The sequence below is a fragment of the Panthera leo genome, chromosome E3, assembly GCF_018350215.1.
Source record: "Panthera leo isolate Ple1 chromosome E3, P.leo_Ple1_pat1.1, whole genome shotgun sequence".
Classification (NCBI taxonomy): Eukaryota; Metazoa; Chordata; class Mammalia; order Carnivora; family Felidae; genus Panthera; species Panthera leo.
In genome coordinates this window covers 2,894,882-2,913,151 of record NC_056694.1, presented here as the reverse complement: position 1 = coordinate 2,913,151, position 18,270 = coordinate 2,894,882, and the positions used below count along the sequence as shown (strand labels likewise).

General features: G+C 48.0%; 1 protein-coding gene across 1 annotated transcript in view; it reads right to left on the bottom strand.

Moving 5' to 3' along the window:
• SDK1 (sidekick cell adhesion molecule 1) overlaps positions 1-18,270 on the bottom strand; it is a 531,480-nt gene that overhangs the window by 493,718 nt on the left and 19,492 nt on the right. The window contains exon 4 of the mRNA XM_042922245.1: positions 17,117-17,264. Within this exon, the coding sequence (XP_042778179.1) occupies positions 17,117-17,264 (148 nt within the window). The remainder of the gene's footprint in view (positions 1-17,116; positions 17,265-18,270) is intronic.

The window sequence follows — 18,270 nt, the reverse complement described above, 5'->3', positions numbered from 1 at the left end:
AAAAATGTTTAAAAATAAAAACAACAAAGAGGCTACGCAGGATGAACTACGAAGAAACGGCTACCACCCTCTCACTAGGTTACAAGCCCTTCCGAGCCAGGATTGTTTTATTGATCTTTTTATCCCAGAGTCTAGCACAGTGCTGACCAGCTGATGGACTGAAGGGATGAGAGACGACCTTGACCTTGCAATAGGGACTGTCACCTGGACGCAAATTAGATCTACCTAGTCTTAGGTCAGATCTGATTCCAGCAAGGAACAAAAACCCTCATGAGAAAATGAGCCCACGTTACACAGACAGGACACTTCGTAACTCACACCGTATCTTTTATCTGGTACCATATTTGATTCTTGCAAACAAAAATAAAAGTGTAAAAGTGCTGTGAGGGAGGCAGGCCGCCTTATCATCATCTGTATTTTACACATAAAAGTTAACCTGGCAGAGGCTGTGGACTTGCCACTGGGCACCGGGTACACGTGGCACTGTGGGGCCGAAGCATGGGCACCGATGCCCAGCAGAGGACCCCTTTGCCGTATCAAATGCCGTATGGGCAACCTAAGATCAACTGTGTCATAAACATTCACAGAACTAACCAGAAAGGCATCATTCAGGTGCTGAGCTCAATCCCAGCTCAATCACTAACACAGTAGTTGACCTTAAATCACATAACCACTTCCTTCCCCCATTCAGTCATCCACAAAATTGGTGTGATAAGACTTCCTCGGCTTCCTTTGCTCGAATGCCACGAAGATTTAGAGCAGCCTTGCGGAAAGATGAGGCAACGCATGACCCTCCACAGCATCTGCGCTGGCCGCACATCACCGACCTGCCACTGGGAACTTCATCCTGAGGGCGGCCAGCTCCTTCCGTGGCTCATCAGAGCCCCAGCCAACACACTGGCGACGTGTTTCACACCAGACATCCACCACAACTGCCTTTACCCCGTGTCACACATGAAAAAGCGGAGCCCCTCAGTCATTAAGTTAGGCCTGCCCAGAATCAGAAAACGACTAAAGAATACAGCTGGCTCCCACAGTCAGCCCATCTTACTTAATCCTGTGCTTCCCAAAGCCTATCCTGTCGTCACACACTCTCCATTTGTGTGGGGACTTCAACTCACAGTCCATGCTCCTCGATCGCCTTCAAAAGCGTGACCGCCAGGACTCCGCAGGCTGTACTGTACCCTCCACCCCCTGGAAATGCTTCTCTTGCTACGTGGGGACACAGGTCGCCGAGTGCAACAGCACCCCCTGCCCAGCTGAGCTGGCCCCCCACTTATCTGTTTGCCTTTCTTGACCCTCCCCATGCCCACACCGCCTCAGTCTCTGCACGTCACAGCCTCCTGCCAGTCCTAGCCCTCAAGTGCACACGGGCCCAAGAAGGGGACACAGCACGTGACTTTCCCTGAGCTCTGAGCACATCCCTTCCTTCCTAGTGTTCCTTTCCCTTCCCTTTTGTGGGGTAGAACTTCACTTTGGTATCCAAGTTTCTGCCTAAGGACTCTGGGACAAGACCAGATGAAACGAGGCTTGCCATGGCACAGAGCCCCCAAAGTGGCCATATAAACTGAACTGCACTCTGCCCACTGACTCCCCATGGATAGACAAGACGATAGGCATCCTGGAGCATCACCAGAAGCTGCCCATAGGGACCACGCCCCATGTTTGGGTCAGAAATGAAACAAAGTTACCAAATCTTCTTGACTTCTTAACTGTAGCAGTATCCCCTTGGCCAGAGTCCAAAGCATATTTCCTTCCTAGGGAGTTTGGTGCTTCAGGAGTAACTTTCACGGACGATGCCAGGGCAGTTAGGTACTTGTCAAATAAACAGACAAGTGAATGAGTAAGTGACCCGTATTTGGGAGAGAGTAACACTGACAATGATAATCCAAAAGAGAAGCTAATAAAAGTCACTTAAATTTGACTGTGTAATGAACTATCCATTAGATGTACGGGCAGTAATGCCTCCCTAATTACGCAGCTAATATTAAGACTGGCTTGAATTTCCCAAGGACATTATAACCGGGGGGAGAAGGAAAGTGGGGTGGCTGAAGGGGCAGATCTCCTTATATTCTATACTACCAGGGGCCACTTGACCAAGGATCAAAAGTTCATCATGAAAACTACCTAAAAATCCACAGCTCCAAATGAGGTGATAGTTGATTTTCAATACTAATCCGAGTTTATGTATATGGAGAGTATGATGAGCAGAGGTGGAAATGGTAAGAAGAGTAGCAGGCATTACATTGACAGGTTAGCAAGTGTTTTCACATCTGTGATTTTATCCACCAAATACATGTTCCCTGTAATAACTCGAAGAGCTTGATAGGGTAGCTGCTACTTACCATCTCCAGCTGAGAGACCCAACTACATTACCTTTGTTGGGAACAGTTAAAGGTCCCTTTAGCCCTTGCCCAAGCTCACAGACCTCCTAAGTGATGGAGCTAAGACTGGGACCCTGGTTTCCCGAACCTTAATTTGATGTACATGGTCCCACACCATCTCCCCACAATGAGCCAAGTACAAAGAGCCATGTCCTCATTCATTGAGGAGATATTCATCCACTCATCGAAGAAGCATCAGGAGGGCCAAGCGCTGTGCTAGTTGCCAGGTCCTCAAAAACAAAGAAACGATCCATTTCAAAATGGGCAAAGGAACTGAGTACACACATTTCCGAAGAAGATATTCAAATGGCCAGCAGGTACATGAAAAGGCGCTCAACATCACTCACGAACAGAGCAATGCAAATCAAAACCACAATGAGACCCCACCTCACACCTGCTAGGGTGGGTATTCTCGAAAAGACAAGAGGTAACAGGTGTTGGAGAGGATGTGGAGAAAAGGGAACCCTCACGCACTGCTGGTGGGAATGTCAACTGGCACAGCCATGACGGAAGACAGTTTGGAGATTCCGGAGAAAGGAAAAGGAGAACCGCCATACAATCCAGCAACTCTAGTTCAGGGTGTGTATCTACAGGAAAAGAAATCGTTGTCTCAAACACAGGTGTGCACCCCCGCGTTCTCTGCAGTATCACTCACAGCAGCCAAGACACGGAAACAGCCAAGTGTCCATCAACAGGTGAACGGATAAAGAAAATGTGATCTATATTTACGTACATACGTATGCGCATATACGATGGAATGATATTCAACCTCAATAAAGAAATCCTGTCATTTTGTGACAACATGGATGAACCTTCAGCACATTATGCTCCTTGAAAAAAAGCAAGACAGAAAAAGACAAATACAGTACGCTCTCACGTGTACATGGAATCTAAAAGAACTGAATTCGTGGAAAGAAAACGGATCAGCGGTTGGTTGCCAAAGGTGGGGGTGGGGGGCGAGGGGTGAAGGTGGTCAAAGGTATAAACTTCCAGTCACAAGACAAGTCCTGGGGATGCAACGTGTGTGGTGAGCAGAGCTAACGACGCTGCACTGCTTCTCTGCAAGTTGCTAGGGGAGTAGTTGTAAAAACTTCTCAGCACAAAAAGGAGGTTTAACTCTGTGTGGTGATGAATGTTAACCAGATTCATTGTGGCAATCGTTTCGTAACACACACACATATCAAATCATCATGGTATACACCTGAAGCTAATACACTGTTACAGGTTAATTATGTAGCAATAAAGCCGGGGAAGAAAACCACAAGGAAAAGCTTTTCCTTCATTCCAGAGTTTACAACCAGTAGCGAACAACCTATACATGCAAGAGGATGGACAGATACATGACAGCCACAAAGAAATACATGATTTGCTAGTATACACTATTACATACGATTAAAAATGCCTCTTGCTCAGATTGTTGCCATTTCGAAACATAATGTGGATACCGATTTAAGAGCTAAAAAAAAAAAAAAAGAGCAGGTATGATTCACATAACACATTCCAGGCCTGGCAACTTCAGAATTTATTGTTCATTAAAACTGTATTTTAATTATCCTGGTTTTAATTAAAGTATTATGTAGAGTTGGTGAAATGCAATTATGTGCGACTGACTTGAGATGTATAATAGGCTAATATTTGTAAAGAAATGCGTTATTGTCACTAGATCTGCTCTTGTAAAATGAAGTGGTGTTTTATTTTCAAATGAAAAATTGGTACATAGAATATTAAAGTCTTGTCATTAAACACTACACTGCCAACTCAAATGGAACCAAGTGACTCTAAGACCCCCACCCCTGCCCTTCGGCCACTCACGCTGCTCAGAACAGTTCTCTGCTGTGAGGTACCCTTATCCCAGAGCAGCAGGTAGAGCAGAAGCTTCCCACACGTGCCACACAAACGTTACTGAACAGAAGATACGTGACAACCTTCATTCCGGCCGTGCGCATCACGGGATAGAGCAGGCCTTGAGGTTGGTATCCGCCGCCACCGGCTGAGGCCCCAGACCTGATCTAACGGCGTTTAAAGGGTAACCTTTCATCCCACAGTGTCAAACTACCTGCCAACCTGAAAGAAAGTCTGAACTTCTCACGGCAACCTCGGACCTCCTCCCACGGTGCACAGTGGACGTGAAGCACGGGAAGTGCAACCTCAGTCAGCGCTCTGCAGGCCATTCACTGAAGCAACGTCGCGCTGCCCATCTTTCTCTTACCTGCTTCTACGGACACTAATATGCCTGCAATATCATCGGCTCGGACAACGGGACTCCTCCTGGATGTGGTCGGAACGACAAAAGGAACTTTCTAGGGGATGAACCAGCACGTGGAAAAGCCCACAGGACACACCGGGGCAGAGCACATTCTCTACGCCGGGGTCCCTCTCTCCCAGCTAGCATTCGGTTCCCGGAGACAACTACATACACAGCCTCGTCTACACAGGGCACCATTATGGTAAGCACCAGGACATAATCTGGGAGGATGGGTGACAGATAGTACAGGTCATCTGTCACTTCCTCAAACATGAGTTGGTAAATTACTTCTCACTCTAAATCTCAGGACAACTCAGGAGGAACAGACGAGTCTCCCTGCTCCCTGTAGGAGAGGCACTGTGAGGCTATGTGACCTGTCCCAGGATAGACACCTCCTGGGTGGGTGTCTCAGTCCATTCATGTTGCTAAAATTCCATACATGGCTTTTAAACAAAAACATTTGCTTCCCACAGTTCTAGAGGCCAGAAGTCCAAGCTCAAGGCACGGACGGATCTGGTGTCCGATGGGGGCCCTCTTCCTTGTTCACAGCTGGCTTCTTGCTCTGTCCTCACAAGGCGGAAGCCGGGAGGGAGCTCTCTGGGGTCTCTTTTTAAGGGCATTAATCCCATTCACGAGGGTTCCGCCCTCGTGGCCTAAGCACCTTCCCAAGGCCCCAGCTCCTAACACCATCACACTGGGGATGAGGATTTCAACCTATGACCTGGGGTGGGGATGGGGGCGGGAGGGCATAGACAGTCAGTCTATAGCGGTGGGATTCCAAAGTGCCAGATGTTGGAGCCAACCACCCAGAGGAGCATTTCCAGAAGGGCTTCCCGGTGTCCAGCCTACGCAGAGCAAGCGCCACCAGAGCCATCAGTGGGCACTTTTATAGTGCCCATTTCTCCTCCTTCCAAACCCCAGCCCTTTGCCCCCACGGGATGGAGTCACACCACCATTTACTCTCCACACATGCCCTGCTCGGCTTCTACTCGCTCGCTCCATTTGCCCAAGAAGGACTCTCCCGGTTCGGCTTCTCCCTTGGACTCCTCCTCCTGCCGTCATCCCAGGTGGCTGAGCACCCTCACGCCGCGAACGTGGGTGTCTAACCCTCTCACTTCTGCTGACACTGTCTTGCATGCCATGTCAGCCCCACACCCAGGGTCACTCCCTTAGCCTTGCCAAGCCTTATGAAAGTTCCATTCATCATCACTCAACCTCAAATCCCTCAGGTCCTAGCCTAGGTCTCCTGGGGAACAGAGTCATCCTGCAGCAGCTTCTGTGTGGCCCCACTCTGGGTGGGTGAGGTCACAGAGAAGCAGGAAGGAGGGAGGGAGGAGAGAGCACAAAGGAGGGTGGGGACCCAGTGGCCTCAGCTTTGCAACCGTGGACTCCCAGGATGACTTCAGAGAGGCCGCTGGAAGCCGTGTCTCGTCGGACAGTCCAGCGGACTTACCTGTCGGCCCACCCTCTCTCCCCCACATACCATTCTCGGGTTCCCTAAGGGCCAAAGTTCACGCCACAAAAATTTACCTCTGGCCACCATTCTGGATAGCACCACCCAGTCTCTCCCTTCCAGCAGGAGGAGACACCAGCTGTCTGGGGCTGGAAGGAATAGCCAAGGTGAAGATGAGAGGACCTGGGGGGCCCAATGCAGCACTTCCCCTCCGTTCTCCACTCATTTCCACCAGTTCACAGACTCCCACAGCCCTCTGACTCTGCCATGCATGACCACCCGTCACTTCTTCCCTCAGACAGCTGAGGGCCATCAAATCTCTGCAAACTACCCTGCACATCCTTATTTTTACTCCCATCTGACAGGCAAGACTTCACCGTCTCTGAATCCAATTAGCCATCTTCTGTACAACTACACCAGAATTACTAACCGTTACTGAAGAGATCCATTCCCGCAAACCACAACTACACATGTGCGCTCAGAGGGTCCCATGAGCCTAGCGAGTTTCTCGGTTTGCTTGGACTCTCTGGACGGTTATCTTAAGCATCTTCACATCTCTTCCTGTGCCACACTTCACTCTAAACTTAAACCTCTTCCCAATATGCAGAGAAGATAAAAAATCCACAAGCCCTCAATTTCCCACATCAGCCAAGCCACGTGCATCCACACCCACATAAGGTGTCTGTTGTGTTACAGCGGAAGCTGCCCTTCACTCTACCGAAGGCCCCCCCTTCCGGAAGGGCCCCCACACACAGGGCACACACCTGCGGACCCACCCTGCCGAGGCCTTCCTTCTCATGCCCCCTCTGTGGGTGCCCAGGCTGCCTGGCCTCTCGCCTTCTCCAGACCTTGTTCCTCCAGTCACACCCACACTCCCTTCACTCTTCACATTCTCCTTCTCTAGTGGAGAATTTCCACTAGCATACGGATTTTCTCTGGTACCCCCCCCCACCCCCCCAACCATCTTTTAAGAGAGAAAGAGAGAAAGAATGCATGAGGGACAGAAAGAGCGAATCTTTTTTTTAAATGTTTATTTATTTTTGAAAGAGTGAGAGAGAGAGAGATACAGACAGGGAGGCACAGAATCTGAAGCAGGCTCCAGGCTCTGAACTGTTGGCACAGGGCCCGACATGGGGCTTGAACTCACGAACTGCGAGACCATGACCCGAGTCAAAGTCGGAAGCTCAACCGACTGAGCCACCCAGGGGCTCCTGAGAAAGAGAGAATCTTAAGCAAGCTCCATGCTGAGCACAGAGCCCGACACAGGGCTCGATCCCAAGACCCCAGAATCATGACCTAAGCCCAAATCAAGAGTAAGATGCTCAACTGCCCGAGCTACCCAGGAGCACTTGGTATTTCCCACCTTAACGGAAAAACAACCCGCCTGACGTCAGGTACCCATTGTGGATACTCACCATTTCTCTACAGCCATTCTGGTTTTTTTTTTTCCATGTTTGCTTATCTTTGAGAGAGACAGAGTATGAGCTGGAGGCAGGGCAGAGAGAAGGAGACACAAAATCTGAAGCAGCTCCAGGTTCTGAGCTGTCAGCACAGAGCCCGACACGGGGCTCGAACTCACAAACCACGCGATCACGACCTGAGCCGAAGGCCAATGCTTAACCAAGTGAGGCACCCAGGGGGCCCCCTTCAGCAGCCATTCTTAAAAAAAAGTCCCAAAGAATCATCTCAACCTGGCCTGTTTCATTATCTCTTATTTAAATATATTTAAACTACAATTACTAAACATTTCCTAACTAGAAAAAAAATCAAACAAAGACCAACATTCCTAATATTCCATTTCCTTCTAGATTCAGCATCCTTTCTCCTCAAGCCCACTGATGGTAGTTCTCTTAGCACACGTTTCAGAAACGTCAACTCCCAGTCTTGTCTGAAAATATCCTCAGGTCTCCCTCGGTTTGGGAGAGCAGATTAGCCGGATGTGGGATTCCATGATTAGAGTTACGTCCCTTGGAAGGGTGAAGCTATTATTCCGCTATCTTCCCTACTATTGCTGTCAGCTGAGATCTAATTGTTGTTCCTTTGAAGCAGCCTGAATTACACGTATGGTTGCTGTTAAGGTTTTTTCTCTGACTTTGAAGTTCCACAGTGACACTCGAACACGTCTAGATTTGGATATATTTTCATTTATCCTAGTTGAAGCTTCATCTGCCTTTTGACTCTGAGGATCCATCGTTTTAGGAAATACTATGACAATTATCTCTGAACATTATCCGCACCCCGTTCTTTCCATTCTTTCCTTCTGGACCCTTCTTAGAGCTCAACTGATTATTCTATCCTCTTCATCTCTGAGCCTGTCTTCTATATTTTCTGTCTTTTTTTATCTCTGTGCTTTATTCTGAGTTTCTTCCTCATACCTATACAGGATAGTATTTTTCACTTCAGCTGCATATTTTCTGCTCTTTCATCCATTCAAATGACTTTTTATTTCATTTATTTTTTAAAGTTTATTTATATTGAGGGGGGAAGGACAGATGGAGGGAGGGGGAAAGGGGAGGGGGAGAGGGGAAGAGAGAGAGAGAGAGAGAGAGAGAGAGAGAGAGAGAGCGGGTGGGGGAGGGGCAGAGAGAAGGAGAGAGAATCCCAAGCAGACTCCACGTTCAGTGTGCAGCCCAACATGGGGCTCGATCCCATGAACCTTGAGACCATGACCTGAGCTGAAACCAAGAGTCAGACACTTAACCGAATGAACCACCTGGGTGCCCTTCAGTGGACTTTTTAAATAAATGATTGTATTTTTCCCTTCGAGAAATGCAGTTTTTTCCTATTTGGTTCTTTTCAAAATCCACACATTAAAAGATATTCAACATCATTAGCCACTGGGGAATGCAAACTAAAAACACAGCGAGTTATAACTGCACACCTATCAGGGTGGCTAAAGTAAAAAACAGTGACACCAGTGAATGCTAGTGAGGAGGCTGAGACTAGATCACTCACACGCTGCTGGGAGGAATCGGAAAGAGTACAACCGCTCCAGAAAGCAGTTTGGCATCGTCTTACCGACACTAAACATCCAGCTACCACATAGCCAAGCCACTGCTTTCCTGGGCGTTTATCCCAGAAAAGCAAAGACTGTGTTTACACGAAAACCTGTACACACACGTTTACAGCAGCTTTACTCACAATGGAGGAAAAGTGGCTACCACGCAGCTGACCTTCGGCAGGTGAGCGGTGGTGCGGGCGGTGGCACCTGGACCCGCACCAGGACCACCACACGAGACGGGGCCGAACACCCACACAGGCGATGAGCGGACTGAATCGGAGGGTCACAGTGAGTGAAGAAAGCCAACCCGAAGACAGGCTGCAGGATTCCATTGGCACGACATTCTCTAAGTGACAGAACTAGAGAAACGGAGACCAGATCAGTGATTTCCAAGGTCTGGGGTGGGTGTGAGGGCTGGAGCGAAGCGGTGTGGCTACGAACAGGACACAGAAGGGACGCTTTGGTGATGGGAATGTGCTGTGTTTTGACTGTATCAATGTCAATAACCTGGTTGTGAAACTGTGTGACAGGATGGCAAGAGAGCACCATTTGGGGAGACCGGCTAAAGGGACCCTGTGTTCTTTCTTGCAAATCCGTGTGAATACACAATCAACTCAACATACTAAGTTGATTTAAAAGTGGGGGAAAGGACAAATACTGTATGATTGCAGTTACAGAGGGACCTGGAAGAGTCAAAATCAGAGACAGAAAGTAGAGGGACGGGTGCCAGGGGTGGGCACAGCAGGGAGTTACTGCTTAACAGGGACAGAGTTGCAGCGTGGGAAGAAGAAATGGTTCTGGACGAGGATGGTGGGGACAGCTGCACAGCACTGGGAACGTACTTAACGTCACCGACCTGTACTCAGAAACACAGTTAAGACGGTAAATTATATGTTACATGCATTTTACCGCAATTTCAAAACATTTTCCAAAAAAGCACCAACTCCTGCAAAGACTTCCTACTCCGTGTGGAATAAATCCAGGTTCTTTCCCAGACCCTGGTGACTCCAGGTCCCATGTCCCATCCAGTCTCTTCCCTTTGCACTCTCCCTGCCCCCTTTCCTCCTCCCTGACCACATGACAGTCCCTTCAGCTTGGCAAATACAAGCTCTTTCCTGGTTAGACAAGTAATCGCTCCCAAGAATATTCCTGGCTCCTCACTCTCCCGATAGAGGCTGAGAAAGCAGTGAGCACAGGGGGGACAGCGTGGGCTCTGACACGACCGGCAGCTGGCCTCTGTCCACCTCAGCCCCCATCAGTAAGCAGGGATAGTAACAGGATGGTTCACTCGGCTGCTGCGAGGATCTCCTGAATCATTACGTGATTACATGGAAAACACTTAAAATAGCGCCCAGCACTCAAAAATGTTAATAATTGTTGTTACTATCACCTTGAGAATGAATGCTGAAAGAAGCAAGACACAAAAGATTGCATATTCTATGGTCGCATTTTACAAGAAATTCTAGAATAGAAAAACGATCCTGTGGCAATAAAAATTAGATCCGTGGGCAGGGCTGGGGGGCACAGGAGTACGAAGTGTCCCGGGAACGTGACCGGGAAGTGCCTGGCATCTGTCACATATTTGTTAAATTCATCGACCTGTGTGCTGGCAATCTGTGCCTCGCGCTCTACGTCACTCTCTCCTGCACTACGTCACGGCGAAAGTGTCCCGTTTATTAACCTGTTTCCACGTGAGGCCACAGCTCACCGATGGCAGGCCCTTCGGTGCCTCACCCCCCTTTCGACCCCTGGCAGCTAGTACAGTGCCAGTGTGAAATTAGCACTCGATAAGCATGTGCTGGAGGCGTGAAGGGAGACGGCGGGAGAGGCAGAGCCGGCCCTGCCCTTCCTTCCGCGAGCATCGCTTGAACGTGAGCGCCAGAAAGGACCTCAGTGGTCATCGAGCACACCTTCCTCATTCTGACCTGAGAAAATGGAAGCAAACCAGAGTACGTTATCTGCCCAAGGTCAGAATTAATGGTGGAAGCAGGTCTGGAGCCCACATCTCCTGGTCTTTTTCACTAACACCAAATATGGCTCAATTCACACGTATAGACATACTCTATAAACATTCACAGAATGCTCATAAAATATAATATAACATTTTTAAAGGCATATTATTCTGAAAGCCCCGTTAACTATAAAAATATTTTTACAACCAGATCTACTTCATTCAAGCATTAAGTTGGGACTTGCACCGCAAGTGCTAATTTAAACAAATCTTTCTTGACGCGATTGAAATGAAATGGTAATAAGTTAATGGACGTTCAAGCGTGTGAGCACGGACAGTTACGAGGCAGGCTGTTTCCCCATCGCCCGGGATGCCGTTTACTGCCCGTACTTCACAATTCAGATCACTGCTGCCAAGGCGTCCCGTCCCGCGAAACTGACCGGAGGTTGAAATATTGAACCTGTGAGCTTCGCGTTCCCTGCAAAACACTTGCGAGCACGCCGTGTTTCCGCATTCCCGTCGGGTAGGCTTCAACACGCGATCCGAGCACGAGGGCCCGCAATTAGGCAGAAGAATGGCACCGCACAGAACAAGTTTCTGCGTCCTAATCTGATAACTGCCGACGTAAATCACCTCCTGGAGGTAAGAGAAATACTGCACGACATCGGCATTCACACTTCGCGTTGTGAGAAATAAAAGGAAACGAAGGACATATATCAAAACCCAAACAACACAGGACAATTTTATTATCAAATTAGACTGTATTTATAAGACAAGGCTATACTCATCTTTGACATGCAGAGATACCAAACTAACTGTGTGGATTCAGTAAATCAGAAAAATAAACATGCATTTTTTTTTTTTGCAGCCTCTCAGATAAATAAAACCTGTAATTGCCTCTTCAAAATTCTGAGTATAACTTACTCTCAATTCTTTCAAAGTATTTTTGCCTTTCGAAGATATGTTTATACCCCTTCATCAATAACATTTTGCTCCAGGTTTGCTATGCTCTGCCCACCCCCCCCGCTTTTGGTGAGGAAGTTTGCAGATATCACATGACTTTCCTTCACACTTGCTCCTTCACCCAGACATTCCAGCAGTGCGTATCTGCGGGGTCAGACCCAGTTCTCAGAACAAGGAGGGCTTAGCCAGCCAGCACCCAGGGGAGGCTGACACTGCTGGAGGAGACGGTGGACACATGCCACACGGGGTCGTGACTCTCACCAGCTCACGGCTGAAGGTGAGACGCGAGAACGCTGCTGGCGGCCGGCCCGTGCCATGTCAGTGGGCAATGGCGCTGAACCCGGGTGCGCCAGTCATGAGACTTCGCCTTTTCTTCTTTGTCCCACCCCCCACTTGCGAGTGCCCTCTTGCTTCTGCAGCTCCACTGCCCCTCTGCTGTGTTACCTGACGCGGTCACAAGCTCCAGGATAGGACCTCACATCCTTGGGAAGCCAATCAGGTGCCGACTCACTCCCTGCTCCTGGGCAACATCCCGGTGCCACCCCGTCCGCTCCTTCTCCTGGCTTGGCTCTGACACTCCAATGCACGGTCTTTTAGCTCAGCCAGAGTCATCCCCTGTGACCTGCGGCCACAAGCATTTCAGAGATACGAGGGAACCCTCTGGGTTTCGCTCACTGGCTTGTGTGTGTCACACAGAGCTGCAGAGAGCTTTAAATGTCATGAACGCAGAGCCTCTGCTTCTTTGCTGACCTTGAGTCTGATACATCCAACCATCTCATGAGTGCATCCTCCTGACCGTCTACTGTGCACCTCAAACGCGTACAAAACAAATGTCAGACGCCACCACCAACCTCCCCCCAACATACACAAAACTTGTTTTGCCGCCAATCATCTCTCCAGTTCAGGAAACGGTAACTCCATCCCATCGGCTGCTCGGGCCAGAAGTCTTAGATTTTCCATGGCGTCCCTCCTCTTCCCAGACCTCACGTCCAATCCGGCATAGATCCTATCAATTCTACGTTCAGAAGAGACCAGCATCTGACACTTACCACACCACTCGATCTGAGCCACCTCAACCATTGCAGCAAACCCCTAACAGGCCTCCTGGTCTCTGATTCTGCTGCCCCAGAGCTGCCCTATTCTGAACATAATTCCTAACAGAAGGGTCACAAGGAAGAGCGCATGGCTGCTCCGCTCAGCTCCTCAGAGCAAACGCCAAGGTCCTCACTCTGGCTAAGACAACTGTTTCTAGGACTCAGGCTCAGCCACTTCCGAAAGCTCACCTCCAGCCCTCTCCCTCAGCCCACCCGGGCCATGCCTCCAAGGCACCGGCCATTCTGCTCCCTCACCTGCTCCTCTCCCTGATTTACTCCCAGGCCTCCTCCCTGACTCCTTCCGGTCTCTGCTCAAAGGTCTCCGGTTATTATCAGAGAGGGCTTCTCTGAACGCACATCTACAACAGCAACCCACCGGACCCCCCTCTCCCCACTGCATGCCCGGCTTTATTTTCTCCTCTCTGTTATCACCAGCTGGCCTATCACGTCTCCTTCCACTTGGAGACAGGCTCCCTGAGGACAGGGCCTTTCTTTGGTTTCCTGTGGCACAGTCGGTGCCTGGAACGGTGCCTGGCAGGTAGTATGTCCTCAGGACGTATTCGGTGAACGAATCGGGAGAAAAAGCCCAAACTGCCATCGGAACTGTGTGAGTTTTTCATTTGGCCTCATTCTCCTGTGGATGCGAAGCAGCCCACATCCACCTCCGGGACACTCACTTCAGCTCCTTTTCCGGGATGGTGATGAAGTTTTGCCGCTCCTTTTGCCACACGACAGAAGCCTCCTCACTCAACAAGTATGCGGTGCAGGAGCAGAGAGGGTGCTGGTGACAGGGTGCTGGGCTCGGCACACGGCAGCGGCCCTCCGTCTCCCGCTGCCCCTCACCCCGTGCTACACAGGCCTCATTTCCACCCCATCCCCCGCTAGGCCTCGGAATGTGGTAAAGCCCGTGCCTTAATTGGAAAACCATGTTTGCCTTCTCTTTTGTCAAAAATTTCTCAAGTCGGCGACTTACAGCCCCAACACAAGGGAATACATACAAATAACACCCTCACAGGCACGCTCAGGGCTACGTGGGCACGAGAGTTTGTGTGGGCCTGTGGCTCACGCCGACCTATAGTGTTTCACACCGAAGGCTGACGTTCTAAAAGGGAGAAGTAGGAACAAAAGTAGCATATGCAAAAAATACATCAAAGACACGAAGAGGGTTTGGCAAGACAAAGTGAAAAGAAGGATCAGCCTGATGCAGACAGGCCTGGCGCGGAAGCCAGAGGGCCACCGGTCAGCTGTGTGCCCTTGGGAGGGCCATCGAGCATCCCGTCTGCAGTCCGCGAGCTCCTAGCACAGCTGAAGGCAATGGTGAGGATCAGGGAAGACGTGTTTCGAGGAGGTATCCAATAATTAACGGCCGCTGTTAAAATTGTTACTAGGCCATCCAACAAACTTTTCAAGTCAGGAATTATTATTAGAATTGTTGTTTCCCTTGAAAGCGAAAGAAATTAAACTGTAAGCCGAAAGCTCACATTTTGAAGATCCCGCGGTAATGTTAACAATAAGGGGGTGGGGTTGGCGAGACCAGGCTCCTCCTCCCTGTGGCCAGGGACCACCTTCCCCTCCCCCTCCCCAAACCCATGTGGTGGAACCGACCACAGATAATCAGGTTACAGCAGGTACAGAAGCTTGACCTGTTTCAATATGAGTGAAACGCTTTGAGCCGAACATTTGTTTTTAAATGACACCTTTGGTGGCGCAGAACAGATCTAACGCCATCTGACTTTTGTCTGCCAACCATCCAGACAGGGGCCCTGCAGAAATGCCCTTCCAACTGCCATGCAAAGCCGAACTTTCTATCTCTGAATGATGTATAAACTCGCAGAGAAAACCACACACATGCTGATTTATGATGTCCTGCACAGCAGGTACTTAATAAATACGGGGGTGATGATGAGGTGGAAAATATGAAACTTGAAGGGCCTTACAAATGTGTAAATACCCCTAATCAGCCTCATCTCATCTCCTAAAAAAGGGATCACCGGTATATTATTCTACTGACATTGGAGATTCATCAATAGCTTCGCAGATCATTTGTTTGATGTGACACCAAGTTAAAACCTACTTAGCATCTTTATATCATTAGCTCACCAGGAATTCAAGAGTCTTTGGCAAGAATCTGCAAGTAAAACAAGAAAAGCTTATCAAGTTAAGACTTGTTATTTCACTCTACCTCCTTTCATACTTCTCCAATAGATGCCAACACCTAGACCACAAGTCAAAAACGAATTGCCAGACGGCAACCACCGTGGGCCGTGCCCCCATGGACATGAAGGGAAGCTCCAGTGTTGGAGAAGCTTAATTTGATCCCCTCATCCTCCCTCACACCTCCTCTTCCCCAGCATTCTTCCCAAACTGGCCCAGCCATGCTGGGCTCAATGCTAGAACTCTCCAGAATATTTTGCCGGAGTCCATCTCAGCTGCCTTGTGTTCAACCTAACAGGTTTCTAAAAGAATGAAAAATTGATCCCTGTTCTTTGTTTCACCGACCTGAAGAGGCATTTGCTATCAATGGAAGCAATATAAAGTTGGACACACAAGCAACTCTTACCAAAATAAGGAAGAAGGAAAGCAGGTTCCCATTTTCTAAGGTAATTAGAATTTTTACTAAAATTTGTTTTTATTTAAAAAAATTTGTTTAATGTTCATTTATTTTTGAGAGAGAGAGAGACAGACAGAGACAGAGCTTGAGTGGGTAAGGGGGAGAGAGAAAGGGAGAACAGAATCCAAAGCAGGCTCCCAACTGTCAGCACAGAGACAGATGAGGGGCTTGAACTCAGGAACTGTGACATCAAGATTTGAGCTGAGATCAAGAGTCTGATGCTTAACTGACTGACCACCCAGATGCCCCATTAACATTTTTAAATGTTGTGTTTATACATTTCAACAGTCTTCCTGTTTCCAATAACAAGAGTAGAAACATTTGTTAAATGGGATTCAGAATGGCCTAAGGTCAAGCAGGTTCAGATGCCCGGCTGGGAGAGCATGACGGCTGGCCTAGAGAAGGGATCCCGTGGATGGGCAGGCAGGGGAGAAAGCAAGTCTACACCCCACAGTGACTTTCAGAGTTACATTTAAAACCTACTCAGCAAACTGTGTTTTATATGTGTGTGTATATATATATATATATATATATATATACACACACACACACACACACACATCCTTTTTGGAAAGAACAGAATAAAACAAAAGCATTTTCTTCTCATGAATCTTTGTATGAGTGCAACCATCTGATGGTGTAAGTACTTGACTTTTAGCCCAAGCTTATAGCATTTCAGGATTCTTTCAGAAATGCTCATCCCTGCAGTGTTTATATTTGGTATATTAACTTTAAATTGTATTGCAAAATGCCCACTTACGAAATATATATGAAATGTTCTCTTTTAATCACTTAAAGCTCTAAATGAAGAAAATCTGTTTGGCATTAGATAAATACCTTGAATGCGGGATAGGCAGGAACACCTTGAAATCATGCTTAACTAATCACAAAGCAGTATTCTGCAATAGATGCCGAACCACTAATTAGACGAAGGGAAATAAAACTGTCACGGCAGGATAAAAGGATAAAGAGAAATAAGCAGTAATTACTGTTTTATCGTCAGAGAAAGTGGTATCGAACACGGTTCAGTAAAAAGAGGGAAAAAACCCCCACAGCTCTCTAAGTAAATACCGACACTCATTAAATTAGCACTTGGAGCTAAACAACTCAGGGATGACAATATCTTACAAAGCGCATCCAGAAAGGGAAAAACGGACCACGACGACCAAGTAAGGATGCTTTACTCAGGGCGGGCGGCACTCTGCAGACTAACTTTACGGGATGACGATCTCCTCAAACTGCTGACACGCTTCCCCGCCAGGTCCTCAAAGAGCCACTCACCACGGCCTGGGGAAGGACTACGAGGCCACATCATTCCTCTCAGGGCTTAATCGATACAGTGAACTTCATTAAATGATACATAAATGGTGCCAACAAGCGCGAGGAGTTGTATTTTAAAGTTGGAGCAACTTACATTCTGCTGCTGGGAACGATCTTGTGCCCTTCTCTAAACCACGTCACCTGTGGCCTGGGGCAGCTGCTGATGGGCAGGAAGTCGAGAACTGCTGCGTGTCCTTGAGAAACCGTTTTCCTCTGGTCCGTATCCATGAAATTTCCCATATCTGCAGAGAAAAATCAGACCCTTTGAGTTCTAGAAAACTACTTTGTGTGTGTGTGTGGGGGGGGGGGGGGCGGAGGGTCCAAGATGGAAATAACTATGTATTACAGCAAAGTCACCACCGGTGCTTTAATTAAACCATAAGACAAGAAGAGACTGAGCGTCAGTGCTGACGAGGGCAGATCTGGTGGGGAAGTGAAGCGGGAGGCAAAGCCACGGGCCTCCAAGGTGCCCACAAAACGCATTCATCAGCAGAACTTCGTGGTCTCTGTCGCTGCAACAACGCGATGAAATGTTTGCAACTGATTTGAATTCTGGAATAAACTATGGAGAAGCATCCTACCGCCACAGAGACCGTAGAGTCGCCCTTAGCTATCCGCCGACTCCCCAGTTTCTCAAGCTAGTTCCGCCCAGGCAGCCACCACTGCCCGGTTCACTTTCTCCTTCTTTCCGTTGCTGGGGTGCTGTCTCCCTAACAGATCTTTTGGAAGAGAGATTTTTTTTTTTAACCACAAAGTTGTTTTCACAGGGTTCTCCAAACCCCATACTGTTGACTTAATTAGGGACAGGTAGGCTCTGTTGCAGCCTTTTGTGCTACTGCTTAACATTTTTAAGAAATGGGGTCACAGGAAAAAACGAAGTCATTAGAATGTGGGCAGAGGACACCAATTTTTAAATTAGTAACATTTGAAACTTTTGAAAAATGTCTATGTTAGGATTAGAGACAGATACATGTGTATACACACAGATTTGACTTATATGCTGTCTTTTTGTCTCAATGTATTTAATTTGGAATAGTCCATAGCAAATCTATATTATCAATGGAATTTTTATTCAGAGGAAATTATTTCCTATGTAATAAACAGCATTTAATATTCTAGGAGATGAAACAGATGAGGTGAACAGTCACAGTTATTTTTAAAGTGAAGCTCGTTAACAAAAAGAAGAGAAAAAGTCTAAGAGCCAAAGATAAATTTCTAGAAACAAGGATATAAATAATTAACCAAGAA